The 17,818-nt window shown below is 48.8% G+C and overlaps 1 protein-coding gene across 2 annotated transcripts in view; it reads right to left on the minus strand.

Moving 5' to 3' along the window:
• rabgap1l (RAB GTPase activating protein 1-like) overlaps positions 1-17,818 on the minus strand; it is a 934,074-nt gene that overhangs the window by 501,530 nt on the left and 414,726 nt on the right. For both annotated transcript variants that reach the window (XM_072511773.1, XM_072511772.1), the window contains one exon: positions 4,159-4,309. In XM_072511773.1, the coding sequence (XP_072367874.1) occupies positions 4,159-4,309 (151 nt within the window). The remainder of the gene's footprint in view (positions 1-4,158; positions 4,310-17,818) is intronic.

Raw genomic sequence — 17,818 nt, forward strand, 5'->3', positions numbered from 1 at the left:
GTACTGGGCTAATGGTAAGATTCTTGGCAGTGTGGATGAGCAGAGAGATCTCGGTGTCCATGTACATAGATCCCTGAAAGTTGCCACCCAGGTTGAGAGGATTGTTAGAAAGGCGTACGGTGTGTTAGCTTTTATTGATAGAGGGATTGAGTTTCGGAGCCATGAGGTCATGTTGCAGCTGTACAAAACTCTGGTGCGGCCGCATTTGGAGTATTGCGTGCAATTCTGGTCGCCGCATTATAGGAAGGATGTGGAAGCATTGGAAAGGGTGCAGAGGAGATTTACCAGAATGTTGCATGGTATGGAGGGAAGATCTTATGAGGAAAGGCTGAGGGACTTGAGGCTGTTTTCGTTAGAGAGAAGAAGGTTAAGAGGTGACTTAATTGAGGCATGCAAGATGATCAGAGGATTGGATAGGGTGGACAGTGAGAGCCTTTTTCCTCGGATGGTGATGTCTAGCACGAGGGCTCATAGCTTTAAATTGAGGGGAGATAGATATAAGACAGATGTCAGAGGTAGGTTCTTTACTCAGAGAGTAGCTAGGGCGTGGAATGCCCTGCCTGCAACAGTAGTGGACTCGCCAACACTAAGGGCATTCAAATGGTCATTGGATAGACCTATGGACGATAAGAGAATAGTGTAGATGGGCTTTAGAGTGGTTTCACAGGTCGGCGCAACATCGAGGGCCGAAGGGCCTGTACTGCGCTGTAATGGTCTATGTTCGATGTTCTTTTGTTAATCAGGATGGCCACCCCCCTTTGTTTTAAAGTCCAGTTCCGAATGGAATACCTGTCCGACCCATCCCTTCTTCAATCTAACCTGGTCTCCCAGCTTCAAGGGTGTCTCCTGTAACGTGGCCACATCCGCTTTTAGCTGTCTCAAGTGTGCAAACACACGGGCCCTTTTGACCGGCCCATTCGGTCCCCGAACATTCCACGTAACCAGTCTGGTCGGGGGGGCTCTTTCCCCCTCTTCTGTCGATCAGCCATGACCTTTCCTAGGCCAGCCCTTAGCCCATGTCCCACATTTCCCTGGCCCGCCACCGCCATCTGGTCTCCAACCTCCTAATAGTTCCCGAGTCGTCAGCAGACCCCTCCCACCCCCCTACTCCATCTCTCTTCAGCTCTCCCCTCACTTTGCTCCCGTGAACCAGCTCTCCCAGCTCGCCTAGCAGCTCCCGCCCCCAGTGCCCAGTATCCTACCACCTGCTGGATTCCCTTGCCCACACTCTTAACATAAGTTCTCAAAACAATAACATCAAACACAGAAAGCAAACAAACAATCCTCCAAGGTCCGGATGCAGACCCACCCCTCCACCCTTTACTTCTTATCAGCCCCACCAGCCTGCTGCAGGGGTTGAAAACAGATCTTCTACCCGCAGCAATGGGTAGGTGGCCAGCTTGGAAACCTGATTAATGGTACGTTTGTAATCCCCACATTTGTGCACAGTACCATCACTTTCCAGAACAAGAACAATCGGAGCTGCCCAACGTGAAAATTGAATGGGCTCAATCTATCCGAGTCTTTGCAGCCGCTCCAATTCCTCCTCCACTTTGCCTTTCATGGCCTAGGGCACTGTCGCGATTTGAAAAAGCGAGAAGTAGCCTGAGGTCCTACGAACAATTTAACTGTTGTGCCCCGCAATGTACCCAGTTAGTCTTTGAAAACTTCAGGATATTTCAGAATGATGTCCTCTGTCACTTTTCTGTATGTCATCTCACCCCAGTTCAACAGAATTTCCCTGACCCAGTCACATCCTAGTAGACGAGGCCCATATCCATATCGAAGAGCCATGCTTTCTTCTTGGCTAATATATGCAGTGTCTACCTCAAATGCTCCAATCAATGGTATAGTCTCGCTGGTGTATGTCCAAAGGTTGATTCCTGCCTAAATAAGGGCTGGTTCCTGCTTAAAGCCCCAAATCTTCCTGAAGGTCTCCTCACTGATTACTGATGCAGAGTTTCCTGTGTCCACCTTTTGATTTTCTGTCCACTGACCTCCACTGAAGCATAAATAGGTTCTGCATGCCTCTCACTCATATTAAACATGTCGTAATAGTGCTCCTTTGCCTGGTCTGAGCTTTCCAAGCAATGCGCCGTCAGCTGAGGCTTCCTTGCATTTGAAGTTCCCTGCTCAGTCTCTCTCTTAGCATCTTCGTTAAATGCCCCTTCTGGTTGCATTGGTGACAAACAGCGTTCATAAACTTACAATGATTCGCATCGTGGAACCCACCACACCTAAAACATTCCACTGCCTTCACCTTTTTATTTGTAGCTTCTCTTTCTACTTGAAGCAGTGCATCTGCCGACATGCCGCCATTTGCCTTCTGAATAACTTTGCAATTATTGGCAGCTATTTCCATGCCCTGAGCAATTTCTGGAGCCTTTTAAAAAATTAAGTGTGCCTTCTCCCAGCAAACGCCGCTGAATGCTGTCCTCGTTAATGCCACAAATTAATCTGTCCTGAAGCATTTCTGGAATAACTGTACCAAACTTGCAATTTCCAGAGAGCAGACGCAATTCAGCAACAAAATTAGCTACAGATTGTCCTGTCTTACGAAAATGACTATGGAATTTGAAACGTTGTACAAATACGAAGGATTGTGATGATTCTGAACGAGTGAAACTAAATCCGCAAATGAAATGTGCTCCTGATTTCCATGGTGTAGCTAAATTTCGCACTAGCTTGTAAGTCTTCGCCCCCCAAACACACTCAGTAGAACTGAGAGCTTTCTAGACTCATCTGCAATCCCATTTGCCAAGAAAAAGTGTTCCAATCTTTCTAAATATTCAACCAGTTTTCATTCTGTTCCACAAACTCACTGATTGACCTAAGCAGAGGCATGGTGTTGCTAATGTGTTTTCTGTTGGTAAACTTAGCAAAACTTCGTGTTGAGCAGGCTGAAACTCAATTTTTTATATACTAATCGCCCAATGGTGTGGTAACTTGACTACAAAAAGGTAGTCAAAACACATTGTTAATAAAGTTAATAAATAAAGTTAATCTTCTTTAATATATAAAAATAACCAAGTTTAAAATACAGGATGGATTCAAAAACAGAAGCAGCTAGTTAAACATCGGAATAACGGTAACTGAAGCCAATTAGAACTAACGACAGTTAAATATAAATATACACAGGTAACAACAACTAATGAAATCACAGCACTTATTAATGACATCAGCAATGGATTTAACTAAGATGTATATTAATAACACACTATAACAGTACCAAACACAAGATGTTCTCATCTCGCATCAAGTTCCGAGCAAATCTGTCTACCTGTATCAACACAGTACACCGGCTTCACATGTGAACACAGTACAACTAGCTTCACACGTGTGAACACAGTACAACCGGATTCACATGTGTAAACACAGTAAAACCAGCTTTACACGCGCAAACAGATAACAACCTGCTTCACATGTGTCAACACAGTACAACTGGATTTACTCAACTAAACACTGTACAACCAGCTTCACGTGTTAACACAATACAACTGGCTTCACATGCATGAACAGAGTACAACCTACTTCATATGGGTCAACACAGTATAACTGGATTTACATGTGTGAACATGGTACAACCAGCATCACATGTGTAAACACAGTACAACTGGATTTACACGTGAACACGGTATAACCAGCTTCACATGTGTGGACGCGGAACAACTGGCTTCACATGTGTCAACACAGCACAACCGGTTTCATACGTATTAACACAGTGCAACCGGCTTCACGTGTCAACACAGTACCACCAGCTACATATGGGTGAACACAGTACCACCGATTACATAGATGTGGACACAGGGCAACTGTTTCACATGTGAACACAGTACAGCCAACTTCACACATGTCGACACAGTACGACCGGCTTCATATGTGTTGCCACAGGACAACTGACATCATACGTGTGGGCACAGTGTAACAGGGAGGCCTCAGATGTGCACACAGTATAACAGGCTTAACGCATGGACACAGTGCAACAGGCTTCATATGTGTGGGCAGTGTACCACAGGTTTCATACATGTGGGCACAGGACAACCAGTTTCACATACGTGTATCCAGAATAACGGCTCCATGACCTCTTGGAACCTCAATCACGAGAGTCAGCCTCTCTTATCTCCAACAATAACAATGTCAAACTCATCCTGGTCCTACCTTAGTGATCAGGTTTCTGTACTTTTCCAGCATTGCTTGATTGTCATGGCAACCTGATAACAGTTGCCAAACCTCTGCTCTGAGTGCTTCTGGAACACCGTTTCTGACAAGGACAGGCAGTCCTTTGGGCCTGGCAGTCAAATTGCTGTGCCTGAGGAAAGAGACACCATTAACAAGTGTACAAAATATGTCACGTCCACGGTATTGAAGGTACGAGTGGTTCCGAGTCCAGAGGTGGCGATTTTTGGTGTGTTGGAAGACCTGGGAGTCCAGGGGACGAGAGAGGCTGATGTGTTGGCCTTTGCCTCCTGGTAGCCCGGAAACGGGTCTTATTCGCATGGAGGGACTCGGAGCCCCCGGAATTGGGGGTATGGGTTAGTGACATGGCCGGGTTTCTCAGGCTTGAGAAAATTAAGTTCACCCTGAGAGGATCGACGTTAGGGTTCACCCGGATGTGGCAGCCATTTATCGACTTCTTTGGGGAAAATTAAGCTGTCAGCAGATACGAAAAGGGGGGGGGGGTGTGGTTGCGGCGGGATTAGTAAATATCGCCATGCCTCAATCTATCTGACATTACATGGTTACCATATTCTGCTACATGGTGTCAGCGATGGCTATCTGATATAAAGTGGAGATTTCAAACTACACTCCAATCCAGCTGGCACTTCCTAGTGCAGTACCAGTAGAGTGCCGCGATGATAGGAGTGCCGCAATGAGAGAAGTGCCGTAATGAGAGGAGTGCCGCAATGAGAGGGGTGCCGCAATGAGAGGAGTGCCGCAATGAGAGGAGTGCCGCAATGAGAGGGATGCCGCAATGAGAGGGATGCCGCAATGAGAGGGGTGCCGCAATGAGAGGGGTGCCGCAATGAGAGGGGTGCCGCGATGAGAGGGGTGCCGCGATGAGAGGGGTGCCGCGATGAGAGGGGTGCCGCGATGAGAGGGGTGCCGCGATGATAGGAGTGCCGCAATGAGAGAAGTGCCGCGATGAGAGGAGTGCCGCAATGAGAGGGGTGCCGCAATGAGAGGGGTGCCGCAATGAGAGGGGTGCCGCAATGAGAGGGGTGCCGCAATGAGAGGGGTGCCGCAATGAGAGGGGTGCCGCAATGAGAGGGGTGCCGCAATGAGAGGGGTGCCGCAATGAGAGGGGTGCCGCAATGAGAGGGGTGCCGCAATGAGAGGGGTGCCGCGATGAGAGGGGTGCCGCGATGAGAGGGGTGCCGCGATGAGAGGGGTGCCGCGATGAGAGGGGTGCCGCGATGAGAGGGGTGCCGCGATGATAGGAGTGCCGCAATGAGAGAAGTGCCGCAATGAGAGGAGTGCCGCAATGAGAGGGGTGCCGCAATGAGAGGGGTGCCGCAATGAGAGGGGTGCCGCAATGAGAGGGGTGCCGCAATGAGAGGGGTGCCGCAATGAGAGGAGTGCCGCAATGAGAGGGGTGCCGCAATGAGAGTGGTGCCGCAACGAGAGGAGTGCCGCAACGAGAGGAGTGCCGCAACGAGAGGGGTGCCGCAATGAGAGGAGTGCCGCAATGAGAGGAGTGCCGCAATGAGAGGGGTGCCGCAATGAGAGGAGTGCCGCAATGAGAGGAGTGCCGCAATGAGAGGGGTGCCGCAATGAGAGGGGTGCCGCAATGAGAGGGGTGCCGCAACGAGAGGAGTGCCGCAACGAGAGGAGTGCCGCAATGAGAGGGGTGCCGCAATGAGAGGAGTGCCGCAATGAGAGGAGTTCCGCAATGAGAGGGGTGCCGCAATGAGAGGGGTGCCGCGATGATAGGAGTGCCGCAATGAGAGGGGTGCCGCGATGATAGGAGTGCCGCAATGAGAGGGGTGCCGCAATGAGAGGAGTGCCGCAATGAGAGGGGTGCCGCAATGAGAGGGGTGCCGCAATGAGAGGGGTTCCGCAATGAGAGGGGTGCCGCAGTGAGAGGGGTGCCGCAGTGAGAGGGGTGCCGCAATGAGAGAGGTGCTGCAATGAGAGGGGTGCCGCAATGAGAGGGGTGCCGCAATGAGAGGGGTGCCGCAATGAGAGGGGTGCCGCAATGAGAGGGGTGCCGCAATGAGAGGGGTGCTGCAATGAGAGGGGTGCCGCAATGAGAGGGGTGCCGCAATGAGAGGGGTTCCGCAATGAGAGGGGTGCTGCAATGAGAGGGGTGCCGCAATGAGAGAGGTGCCGCAATGAGAGGGGTGCCACCCTTCTGTTGAGGTAGTGAATTGAAGTTCTCTCTGCTCTTCCATGTGGACATCAAAATAAATCCTCCAGTGCCATTCAAGGTCAAGGGATAAACACTGGCCAGGAACCCAAGGAGGACCCGCTTGCTGTTCATCAAATATTGCTGTGGGATGTTTTCAACGTCCAACTGAGGGGGCAGACATGGCCCCCACACTGAATTGCGGCTCAAGTGACTGCAATTCGACTTGAATTCAAGACTTGCTGACTCATGGGCAATCGTACTACACAGGAGGTGCGCTAGAGCAGGGGGTGGAAGGAGCAGTTGGGGGTGTGCAGCAGAATGAGGTCAGTTTAGAGACAAAGCAGCAAGGTGGAATGGTGGAAACTCAGCTCCTGTAAACAATCTGTATTCAGAGAGGTGGGAAGGGCTGAATATGCTGCTCCAAGCCTGTTTTCAAATCAGCTGGAGTCAAAGTGAAGAACAATGTCTGACTTAGAATTTGTGTCTTTGAGGATCAAAATCCAGCACATTACAATCATTGGGGATGTTAATAGTAAGTTAACTGTATTGTTAAAATGAAGGATGTCCAGATACTAAGTACCTTGAGCATATTTAAAGAGAGACTAACATTACAGTGCACCTTTCTAAGGGGCTGATCATTTGTTTGTTTTCTAAGGCAGGGTTTTCCCAAACTGGGAGCTGTGGAACACCTAATGACCTCTCAAGAGCATTAGGAAACCTCAGGCATTTTCACCATGTCAATACCCCTTTTTTGCAGCGAAATAGGTGCGAACACAGAAATCAAATGAAAACAAGTCCTTTCTAGCTATATCTATGTACATATTAATCTGGCAAAAATTAAAAAGAATAAAAAAATATAAGCCATTTTTAATGGGTGCAATGATGCTGGAAAGCTGATTCTAATATTGGACACACACATCTCTCTCTCCCTCACACACACAGACTCACATCTGTCACATTCACAAGCACATACACGCTCATGTCTCTCACATATACACACACACGCGTTTATATCTCTCACATACACACACACATGCATGTCAATCACATGCACACACACGCTCATGTCACTCATGCACACATACATGCTCATGTCGCTCACACATGCGACACACAACTCATGTCTCTCATGCACACACACACTCAGGTCTTTCCCACATGCACACACACGCGCTCATGTCTCTCTAACATGCACACACACACATTCATGTCTCATGCACACAGACGCTCATGTCTCTCACATGCACACACGCTCATGTCTCTCACATGCACACACGCTCATGTCGCTCACACGCTCATATCACTCACATGCGCACACTAGCTCACGTCGCTCTCACAACCACACACAGACGCTCATGTCACTCTCACATGCACACACATACGCTCATTTGTCTCTCATATACACACACAAGCTCATGTCGCTCTCACATGCATACACAGGCTCATGTCACTTTCACATGCACACACATGCTCATGTCGCTCTCGCATGCACACACGCTCATGTCTTTCCCACATGCACACATACACATGCTCATGTCACTCTCTCACGTCGCTCACACACACGCTCATGTCAGTCTCACATGCATACACAGGCTCATGTCACTTTCACATGCACACACATGCTCATGTCTCTCTCACATGCGCGCGCACACACTCTTGTCTCTCTCATGTGCACAAACACACATGTCTCTCTCAGGTGCGCGCACAGAAAACACGCTCGTTTGTCGAATAATCGCATACACACGCTCATGTCTCTCACATACGCACACACATGCTTGTCTCTCACATGCATGTGCACACACGTCTCTCACATGTATGCAAACGCTCATGACCCCCCTCACAATCACACACATGCTCGCATCTATCTCCTCATTCACACACATCCTCTACACACACAGCCACATCCTCACAAACACACACACCCTCATTCGCACAAACACCCTCGCAATCATTCACAAACACACACTCAAACACCCTCACAATCATTTACACACACACACCCTCACACTCACTCACAAACACGCACACACCATCACACACACTCACACACACAAACACAACCTCACACTCACTCACAAACACAACCTCACCCTCACTCACAAACACAACCTCACTCATTCAAACACCCCCCAACACGCCTTACACACAACCACACCATTCACTCTCACACACAGTCTCTCCCCCGCGTGCGCCTCCTCGCTCTCGCCTCCTCTCTCACGCTCGCCTCCTCTCTCACGCTCGCCTCCTCGCTCTCACGCGCTCGCCTCCTCGCTCTCACGCGCTCGCCTCCTCTCACGCTCGCCACCTCTCTCACGCTCGCCACCTCTCTCACGCTCGCCACCTCTCTCACGCTCGCCTCCTCTCATGCTCGCCTCCTCTCTCACGCTCCCCTCCTGTCTCACGCTCCCCTCCTGTCTCACGCTCCCCTCCTCTCTCACGCTCCCCTCCTCTCTCACGCTCCCCTCCTCTCTCACGCTCCCCTCCTCTCTCAGGCTCGCTTCCTCTCTCAGGCTCGCCTCCTCTCTCAGGCTCGCCTCCTCTCTCAGGCTCGCCTCCTCTCTCAGGCACGCCTCCTCTCTCACGCTCGCCTCCTCTCTCACGCTCGCCTCCTCTCTCACGCTCGCCTCCTCTCTCACGCTCGCCTCCTCTCTCACGCTCGCCTCCTCTCTCACGCTCGCCTCCTCGCTCTCACGCGCTCGCCTCCTCGCTCTCACGCGCTCGCCTCCTCGCTCTCACGCGGTCGCCTCCTCTCTCACGCTCGCCACCTCTCTCACGCTCGCCTCCTCTCATGCTCGCCTCCTCTCTCACGCTCCCCTCCTGTCTCACGCTCCCCTCCTGTCTCACGCTCCCCTCCTCTCTCACGCTCCCCTCCTCTCTCACGCTCCCCTCCTCTCTCACGCTCCCCTCCTCTCTCACGCTCCCCTCCTCTCTCAGGCTCGCTTCCTCTCTCAGGCTCGCCTCCTCTCTCAGGCTCGCCTCCTCTCTCAGGCTCGCCTCCTCTCTCAGGCTCGCCTCCTCTCTCAGGCTCGCCTCCTCTCTCAGGCTCGCCTCCTCTCTCAGGCACGCCTCCTCTCTCACGCTCACCTCCTCTCTCACGCTCACCTCCTCTCTCACGCTCACCTCCTCTCTCACGCTCACCTCCTCTCTCACGCTCACCTCCTCTCTCACGCTCACCTCCTCTCTCACACTCACCTCCTCTCTCACACTCACCTCCTCTCCCAGTGAGCCAGAGTTCTCCCAGTGAGCCAGAGAAGACACAGCCAGAGTGAGACACAACAAAGAATGAGTTTGGGAATTTGAAGCTCGGTGGGAATTCGAAGGGGAGGAGGTGCTTTTTACCCTGGTAAATGACTGGTAAGTAGTTTTTCTATTCATTGTCTAATTTATTTATTTATTTTTTCTTTCATTTTTTGGAATTGTCGTTGTATAAGTTAACCTAAGGTTTAAGACATGGCAGGAGATCCCAGGCCCGTGTCATGCTCCTCGTGTGCGATGTGGGAGCTCAGGGTCACGTCCACTGTCCCTGGCTCCTTCACGTGCAAGACGTGTGTCCAGTTGCCGCTCCTGTTAGACTGCTTGACGGCTCCGGAGCAGCTATGGACTCACTTTGGAGCATCCGCGATGCTGAGGACATTGTGGATAGCACGTTTAGCGAGTTGGTCACACGGCAGGTGAAAGTTACTGAGGGAGATAGAAAATGGGTGACCAAAAGACAGAGCAAGAGTAGGAAGGCAGTGCAGGTGTCCCCTGCGGTCATCTCCCTGCAAAACAGATATACCGCCTTGAATGCTGTTGAGGGAGATGACTCACCAGGGGAAGGCAGCAGCAGCCAGGTTTATGGCACCATGGCTGGCTCTGCTGCGCAGCAGGGCAGGAAGAAGAATGGCAGGGCTATAGTGATAGGGGACTCAATCGGAAGGGTAATAGACAGGCGGTTCTGCGGACACAATCGAGACTCCAGGATGCTATGTTGCCTCACTTGTGCAAGGGTCAAGGATGCCTCTGAGCGGCTGCAGGACATTCTTTGGGGGGGGGGGGGGGGGGGGGGGGTGAACAGCCAGCTGTCGTGGTGCACATAGGCACCAATGATATAGGTAAAAAGTGGGACGAGGTCCTACAAGCTGAATTCAGGGAGTTAGGAGTTAAAATAAAAAGTACGACCTCAAAGGTAGTAATCTCAGGATTGCTACCAATGCCACGAGCTAGTCAGAGTAGGAATGTCAGGATAGATAGGATGAATGCGTGGCTCGAGAGATGGTGCAAGAGGGAGGGATTCAAATTCCTGGGGCATTGGAACCGGTTCTGGGGGAGGTGGGACCCGTACAAACCGGACGGTCTGCACCTGGGCAGGACTGGAACCGATGTCCCGGGGGGGTGTTTGCTAGAGCTGTTGAAGATGGTTTGAACTAATGTGGCAGGGGGATGGGAACCGATGCAGGAAGTCGGAAGGTAGTAAAACAGGGACAGAAACAAAAGGCAGTAAGGGGGAAAGTGTAATGCAGAGAAGTCATAGTCAAAAATCAAAAAGGGCGACAGTACAAGGTACAGTGACTGAGGGGAGCTCAGTGAATAGGCCCAGTAATACTAAAAAGAATAAAACGGGAAGTAAAAACATGAATGGTAAGCGGCGCGGCAGGTTGTTACATGAAGATATGGGTTCAACGACAAGGAAAATTAGGAGAAAAGTTAAGAGGAAATATAACTTAGGAGAGGTTATTGATCGAGGTGTTAAGATTCAAAACAGAGGTATAAAAGCCAACATAAGTGTACTTTACCTGAATGCTCGTAGTATTCGGAATAAGGTAAATGAGTTGATGGCGCAAATCATCGTGAATGACTATGATTTAGTGGCCATTACTGAAACATGGTTAAAGGATGGTCACGACTGGGAGTTAAATATCTGAGGGTATCAAACTATTCGGAAGGACAGAGTGGATGGTAAGGGAGGTGGTGTAGCTCTATTATTTAAGGATGACATCCAGGCAATAGTAAGGGATGGCATTGGTGCTATGGAGGATAAGGTTGAATCCATTTGGGTGGAAATCAGGAAAAGTAAGGCGAAAAAGTCACTGATCGGAGTAGTCTACAGGCCACCAAGTAGTAACATTATGGTGGGGCAGGCAATAAACAAAGAAATAACTGATGCATGTAGAAATGGTACAGCAGTTATCATGGGGGATTTTAATCTACATGTCGATTGGTTTAACCAGGTCGGTCAAGGCAGCCTTGAGGAGGAGTTTATAGAATGTATCCTCGATAGTTTCCTAGAACAGTATGTAATGGAACCTACGAGCGAACAAGCGGTCCTAGATCAGATACTGTGTAATGAGACAGGATTGATTAATGATCTCATAGTTAGGGATCCTCTCGGAAGGAGCGATCACAAAATGGTGGAATTTAAAATAGAGATGGAGGGTGAGAAGATAAAATCAAACACTAGTGTTTTGTGCTTAAACAAAGGAGATTACAATGGGATGAGAGAAGAACTAGCTAAGGTAGACTGGGAGCAAAGACTTTATGGTGAAACAGTTGAGGAACAGTGGAGAACCTTCCAAGCGATTTATCACAGTGCTCAGCAAAGGTTTATACCAACAAAAAGGAAGGACGGTAGAAAGAGGGAAAATCGACCGTGATATCTAAGGAAATAAGGGAGAGTATCAAATTGAAGGAAAAAGCATACAAAGTGGCAATCATTAGTGGGAGACTAGAGGACTGGGAAATCTTTAGGGGGCAACAGAAAGCTACTAAAAAAGCTATAAATAAGAGTAAGATTTTATGAGAGTAAACTTGCTCAGAATATAAAAACAGATAATAAAAGTTTGGACAAATATATAAAACAAAAAAGAGTGGCTACGGTAAATATTGGTCCTTTAGAGGATGAGAAGGGAGATTTAATAATGGGAGATGAGGAAATGGCTGAGGAACTGAACAGGTTTTTTGGGTCGGTCTTCACAGTGGAAGACACAAATAACATGCCAGTGACTGATAGAAATGAGGCTATGACAGGTGAGGACCTTGAGATGATTGTTATCACTAAGGAGGTAGTGATGGGCAAGCTAATGGGGCTAAAGTTAGACAAGTCTCCTGGCCCTGATGGAATGCATCCCAGAGTGCTAAAAGAGATGGCGAGGGAAATTGCAAATGCACTAGTGATAATTTACCAAAATTCACTAGACTCTGGGGTGGTCCCGGTGGATTGAAAATTAGCAAACGTGACACCACTGTTTAAAAAAGGAGGTAGGCAGAAAGCAGCTAATTATAGGCCAGTGAGCTTAACTTCGGTAGTAGGAAAGATGCTGGAATCTATCATCAAGGAAGAAATATCGAGGCATCTGGATGGAACTTGTCCTATTGCACAGACGCAGCATGGGTTCATAAAGGGCAGGTCGTGCCTAACAAATTTAGTGGAATTTTTTGAGGACATTACCAATGCGGTAGATAACGGGGAGCCAATGGATATGGTATATCTGGATTTCCAGAAAGTCTTTGACAAGGTGCCACACAAAAGGTTGCTGCATAAGATAAAGATGCATGGCATTAAGGGTAAAGTAGTAACATGGATAGAGGATTGGTTAATTAATAGAAAGCAAAGAGTGGGGATTAAGGATTGTTTCTCTGGATGGCAATCAGTAGCTAGTGGTGTCCCTCAGGGATCAGTGTTGGGCCCACAATTGTTCACAATTTAGTTAGATGATTTGGAGTTGGGGACCAAGGGCAATGTGTCCAAGTTTGCAGATGACACTAAGATGAGTGGTAAAGCAAAACGTGCAGAGGACACCGGAAGTCTGCAGAGGGATTTGGATAGGTTAAGTGAATGGGCTAGGGTCTGGCAGATGGAATACAATGTTGACAAATGTGAGGTTATCCATTTTGGTAGGAATAACAGCAAAAGGGATTATTATTTAAATGATAAAATATTAAAACATGCTGCTGCGCAGAGGGACCTGGGTGTGCTAGTGCATGAGTCGCAAAAAGTTGGTTTACAGGTGCAACAGGTGATTAAGAAGGCAAATGGAATTTTGTCCTTCATTGCTAGAGGGATGGAGTTTAAGACTAGGGAGGTTCTGCTGCAATTGTATAAGGTGTTAGTGAGGCCACACCTGGAGTATTGTGTTCAGTTTTGGTCTCCTTACCTGAGAAACAACGTACTGGCGCTGGAGGGTGTGCAGAGGAGATTCACTAGGTTAATCCCAGAGCTGAAGGGGTTGGATTACGAGCAGAGGTTGAGTAGACTGGGACTGTACTCGTTGGAATTTAGAAGGATGAGGGGGGTGATTTGTTATGTTGTAGGTGTAACATAAGCGGCTTCCTTGTGGTGCACTTGACAAAGGAAGGTTCAGCGTGGAGATAACTTCAACACGTTTATTAAACTATTTACACTTCTATTACTCGGGTTCGACGCTACTGCTAATCCTACTATAGCTACCCAGACTGACTAACCAGCTGCTGCAATCCACGTGGTGGGTCTAATATTGAATCAACCCTGTGTCTGTACTCACTGACTGTCTCCACTGGAAAGAGGCAGATCATGTGTGTCCTTTATATATGGGTTGGTGTAATGCCCCCTGTGGTCGTGACACCTCCTTGTGTATCGTGAATGTCCATTGGTTGTCTCCTATCTAACTGATCTATTGGCTGTGTGTGATGTTTCTGGTGCTCCCTCTAGTGTCTAGCTAGAAAAATGCATTTACATTGATGCACATCACCACATCCCCCTTTTTTTATATGTTACATATTTTCTGCACACTTTGAGAAAATTGAACAAAGAACAGGTAGATAAGGTAAGGTATATATACAAGTCATGCGAACAGTGATTAAACAATAAGTCCAAATCATTCGTGTGAGTCCAAAAACCATCAATCATCATGGTCAAATGTCTCTCTTGGTTATGAACGCCATCAACGTCCCTGTGCCACAGGAACCAAGAAGTGGTCAAATCACTTCGCTGTCTGATTTTGAGTCCTTTCCTTTTCGATGTTTGTGATGGTGCTGTCGGATGGCATCTTGTAGCTGATAGGTGTTGACGTTGAAGAGGTACCATCAACAGTATCATCCGAGGTCATGGATGTGCCATATGTTGAAGTTGGATAAGACTGTACACACTGGTTCTGGCCACATGCTGAGCTGGAAGGGTGATCCTGCCGAGAACCGTTAAAACTTGTCGAATTGGAAACAGAATTGCTGCTCGCATAAATACCTGGTGATGGTGTGAAAGTAGAACTTTGCATCTGATAGGAATATGCCGTCTGGCCAGGCTGGGGTGCAGCAAATCCTGGGCTGTAACTAAGGCATCCAGTCTGTAGTGCAGATTGAGCTTGCGGTAGACCTCCTTCAGTCTTAATTCCATTAGTGGGCAATCCGTAGTGCTGGCCTGTTTGAGAATATGCTGCATAGACTGTTGGCTGCTGCATGCCTGAATATTGGGTTTCTCCAGCATGAGCTGTCATTGGCTGCACTGCTGGTGTGGAATAAATGTGTGGATATAGCTGTGGTGAATATTGGTGTATTCCTCTTGGACTGTAGCCGCTGCTTGTTATTACTGGCCCAGTGTAATTGTTAAGTGATCCATCTCCAGTCACTGAGGTTGCAGCACTCCCTGTCTGAAGTAAAGTCTGGCTTACGTGAATCAGAGTCGACGTTTGGTTGCTCCCCATCTGGAGTCTGATCTGTTTTAACTGAGTCAGTGTTGGTTTGTTGATGCTCCCCGTTCGGAGTCTTAGCAGGTTCACTGGAGTCAGCTGAGATTTCTTGAAGCTGCACGTCTGTAGTCAGAACATGCAGGAATGCATTGACTTGTGGAGAGGTTCGAGCGAATGAGAGTGGAAGTATCATGGTGTCACCGGGGTCACCAGTGGTCACACAGTGATCGTCGAGTGCCTCTGTACACACTAGCTGAGGTCTGTCACTTTGCACATCTTGCATGGGAAGTGGGATGCTGTCGTCACTCGTCTCACATACCGTGGGTAGATCCTCAGTAGCTGCTTGTTGTTCACTTGGGTTGGGTAAATTGTCAGAGTCTTCATCTGGTGGCGCAAGCAATGTGGGTGGACTGTCATTGTCTTGCTGTTGTCCTTCATTTGGGCTTGGACTGTCATCGTCGCTTTGTTCTTCGCTGTAGCATGAGAGACCGTCATGGTCGTCCTGCTGTGCACTGGAGCGTAGTAGACTTTCATAGTCTTCTTGCTGTTCACTTGAGCCTGGCAGACTTGCATTGTCTGCCGCTAGTTGGTCAGAGGAGCTTGCTAGACCCTCACGGTCTTGTTCCTGCAAGGACTGCGCGTTGGGGTCTTGCGTTGCTTCTATCGTGGAGGCTGTCCACGAGCTCGCTGCGGAGGCTTGTAACACTGGAGTCACGTCTTGTGTGTGCAAGGACTGCGCTCTGGAGTCTTGCGTTTCTTCTATCATGGAGTCTGTCCACAAACTTGCTGTGGAGGCTTGTGACACTGGAGTCACTTCTTGTTCATGCAAGGACTGCGGTGTGGAGTCTTGCGTGTCTTCTTTCGTAGAGTCGGGAACCCTGAGCGGGGCGTGGACCATGCTGTGTGTGGCAGCAGGCCGCTCTCTGTGGGCTTGTACCGCTCTCTGTCTCTTGGTTTCAGGCTGCAGCATCATCCCGCACTCACGAGTTGGGATGTCATATCTGCTGGGCTGAAGATCCTCAAATCCGAAGAACGAATCCGTGTCTGCGTCGGATTCAATACGGGGGTCTTCAATGTGCAACACGTCTAGTTGCGGTTCGGATTTGGTACTGGGGTAGCCTCCCAAGGTGAAAGGTTCGTCTGAGTTGTCGTCTTCTAGGACCATATCATCACTGTTTGCGTCGGAGCTGGCACTGGGCTTGCGACGTCCAGAGAAAATGTAACGGTCGGTATCGAAGTATTCAAGGTCGGAAACATCGGTTTGGGCATAGGTAACTGCTTGTTGCAGGGTTCTTCGGAGGTTAATTTCATTTCCTGGTTGAATTTGAGGCATTGTGCTGTCATTCCAGGTGAAAGAAGGTTGTTTAACAGCTTTAAAAGATTTTTTTTTTTGATTTGGGATGTTTCCCCTTTAAATGGGTGTGGTCCGGGGCCTCTGACATCATGACGCATGTGACGTATTGAGTAGGAAGCGATTGCGCATGCGCAGATCGCTGTTCCTTTGCCGATGGCCGTTTTCGTGATTGCGCATGCTCGCCGTCTTGCGCATGCGCAAACGGACCTTCCCGTTCTGCGCGCTTCTCGCATAACTGCACAAGTGCAATCCCTTTAGAAAGATGGCCGCCAACCAAAATCGTTCTCTGCTCCGGGATTTCGGCCTCGAGGTGAGTACTGGCGCTTCTCTTACCTTTTCTTGCTGGTTGGAGTGTGTTTTCCTTACAGTATTTTCCGAATTTGTCCAGGACTGCCTGGAAGTCGCTCCTGTTTTGCCCCTTGGAGAACTTGAATTTTTAAAAGATTCCTTCTGCTCTGGCACTGGCGATGGTGAGGAGAATCTCTGTTTTTTCAGGATCGGCCACTTCTTCTAGTTTGGCTGCCACCAGGAAGATTTCAAACTTTTGCCGGAATGCCCGCCAGTTTTCGCGGAGATCGCCGTGGCACTGGAGCTGCTGTGGAATCCGGATCTCGAACATCTTGCCTGGGTATCGTTGCTGGTTGTCACTGTACGCTGAGGTATGGCTATCTGGATTGAAACAGTTCAGTCTTGGTACCATGATTTGTTATGTTGTAGGTGTAACATAAGCGGCTTCCTTGTGGTGCACTTGACAAAGGAAGGTTCAGACGTGGAGATAACTTCAACACGTTTATTAAATTATTTACACTTCTATTACTCGGGTTCGACACTACTGCTAATCCTACGATAGCTACCCAGACTGACTAACCAGCTGCTGCAATCCATGTGGTGGGTCTAATATTGGATCAACCCTGTGTCTGTACTCACTGACTGTCTCCACTGGAAAGAGGCAGATCATGTGTGTGGTGTCCTTTATATATGGGTTGGTGTAATGCCCCCCTGTAGTCGTGCCACCTCCTTGTGTATCGTGAATGTCCATTGGTCGTCTCCTATCTAACTGATCTATTGGCTGAGTGTGTGTGTGTGTGATGTTTCTGGTGCTCCCTCTAGTGTCTAGCTAGCCTACATGCATTTACATTGATGCACATCACCACAGGGGCATCTTATAGAAACATATAAAATTATGAAGGGAATAGATAGGATAGATGCAGGCAGGTTGTTTCCACTGGCGGGTGAAAGCAGAACTAGGGGGCATAGCATCAAAATAAGGGGAAGTAGATTTAGGACTGAGTTTAGGAGGAACTTCTTCACCCAAAGGGTTGTGAATCTATGGAATTCCTTGCCCAGTGAAGCAGTTGAGGCTTCTTCATTCAATGTTTTTAGGATAAAATAGATAATCTTTTGAAGAATAAAGGGATTAAGGGTTATGGTGTTTGGGCCGGAAAGTGGAGCTGAGTCCACAAAAGATCAACCGTG

Source organism: Scyliorhinus torazame, chromosome 7 (genome assembly GCF_047496885.1).
Source record: "Scyliorhinus torazame isolate Kashiwa2021f chromosome 7, sScyTor2.1, whole genome shotgun sequence".
Classification (NCBI taxonomy): domain Eukaryota; kingdom Metazoa; phylum Chordata; class Chondrichthyes; order Carcharhiniformes; family Scyliorhinidae; genus Scyliorhinus; species Scyliorhinus torazame.